The sequence below is a fragment of the Poecilia reticulata genome, linkage group LG8 (genome assembly GCF_000633615.1).
Source record: "Poecilia reticulata strain Guanapo linkage group LG8, Guppy_female_1.0+MT, whole genome shotgun sequence".
Taxonomy (NCBI): domain Eukaryota; kingdom Metazoa; phylum Chordata; class Actinopteri; order Cyprinodontiformes; family Poeciliidae; genus Poecilia; species Poecilia reticulata.
In genome coordinates this window covers 26,104,435-26,105,368 of record NC_024338.1, presented here as the reverse complement: position 1 = coordinate 26,105,368, position 934 = coordinate 26,104,435, and the positions used below count along the sequence as shown (strand labels likewise).

General features: G+C 39.7%; 1 protein-coding gene across 1 annotated transcript in view; it reads left to right on the top strand.

Moving 5' to 3' along the window:
* The window catches only part of LOC103469401 (V-type proton ATPase 116 kDa subunit a-like), a 12,736-nt gene extending 11,961 nt beyond the window's left edge, over positions 1–775 (top strand). The window contains exon 22 of the mRNA XM_008417051.1: positions 556–775. Coding sequence (XP_008415273.1) covers positions 556–649 — 94 coding nt within the window. The 3' untranslated portion in view covers positions 650–775. The remainder of the gene's footprint in view (positions 1–555) is intronic.
* Positions 776–934: the final 159 nt, after the last annotated feature.

The following is a 934-nucleotide window of genomic DNA, read 5'->3' as shown; positions in this document are numbered from 1 at the left end:
GTCACAGTTTCAGAATTAGTTTCCCTTGTAGCTGTAGGGAATTTGTTTGGGTTATCTTACCAGACAGTGAGGTCAAAGCAGAAAAATAACATTTTGTTCCTTAGAAAAATCCTGAATYTGTTTAGATGTTAGATATCTAGCTAAAGAGTGTATGTTGTGCTCCCMAGAAAATCTGATCCTTGTTTTTAAAATGTTTTAAATGTTCATCTACCTTTTTTTAATATATACAACAGTGAGACTTAGGAATGATGGGTATTCCTGACTCCTTAGCTAAAAGGTCATCCAGCTGTCGGTTCAGACTGGACGTTTAAAAACRGCTCCTGATCATTTTCCTGAAGCSAGGAGTGTTGGGTGTCTCTGGCTCCAGAGCCAGATTCATGATATAAACAAGAGTAACTGGAGGCTGGAATCAGGAGCAGAGGTCACGGGCTTTGACTGCTCCATTCAGCTTTACCCCAGCCTGCTATCCATCACCACTGTATTCCTGACAAGGTTATTATCTGAAACACTTCTCGCTTAATGGTTTTTCACTGTATCTCCTGTTTCCTCCCTCAGGGTGGAGTTCCAGAACAAATTCTACGTAGGTCAGGGCTTCAAATTTCTCCCGTTCACCTTTGACAGCATCTTAGAGGGAAGATTTGAAGAATGAAACGGCTTTTTTTTTTACGCCTGGTTCTCCCATAACTTCAGAAGTGTTTTTYGTTGTTGTACTTTTTTGTGTGTGCTTGTGATTAAAACTCTACATTACCAGAACAGCTCTGGTAACGACTCATGACTTGGTGATCCTATAGTAGCTTTATTTAATCTGTCWTATTTCCTTTAATATTATTTATATGGTCTTTTTCTTTATAAAACCTGCACTGCTGTTCTTTGTTGGAGGAATCCTCGACATGATACACTAGATCTCCCCTCTGCTGAAGTTTAGACAGCGATG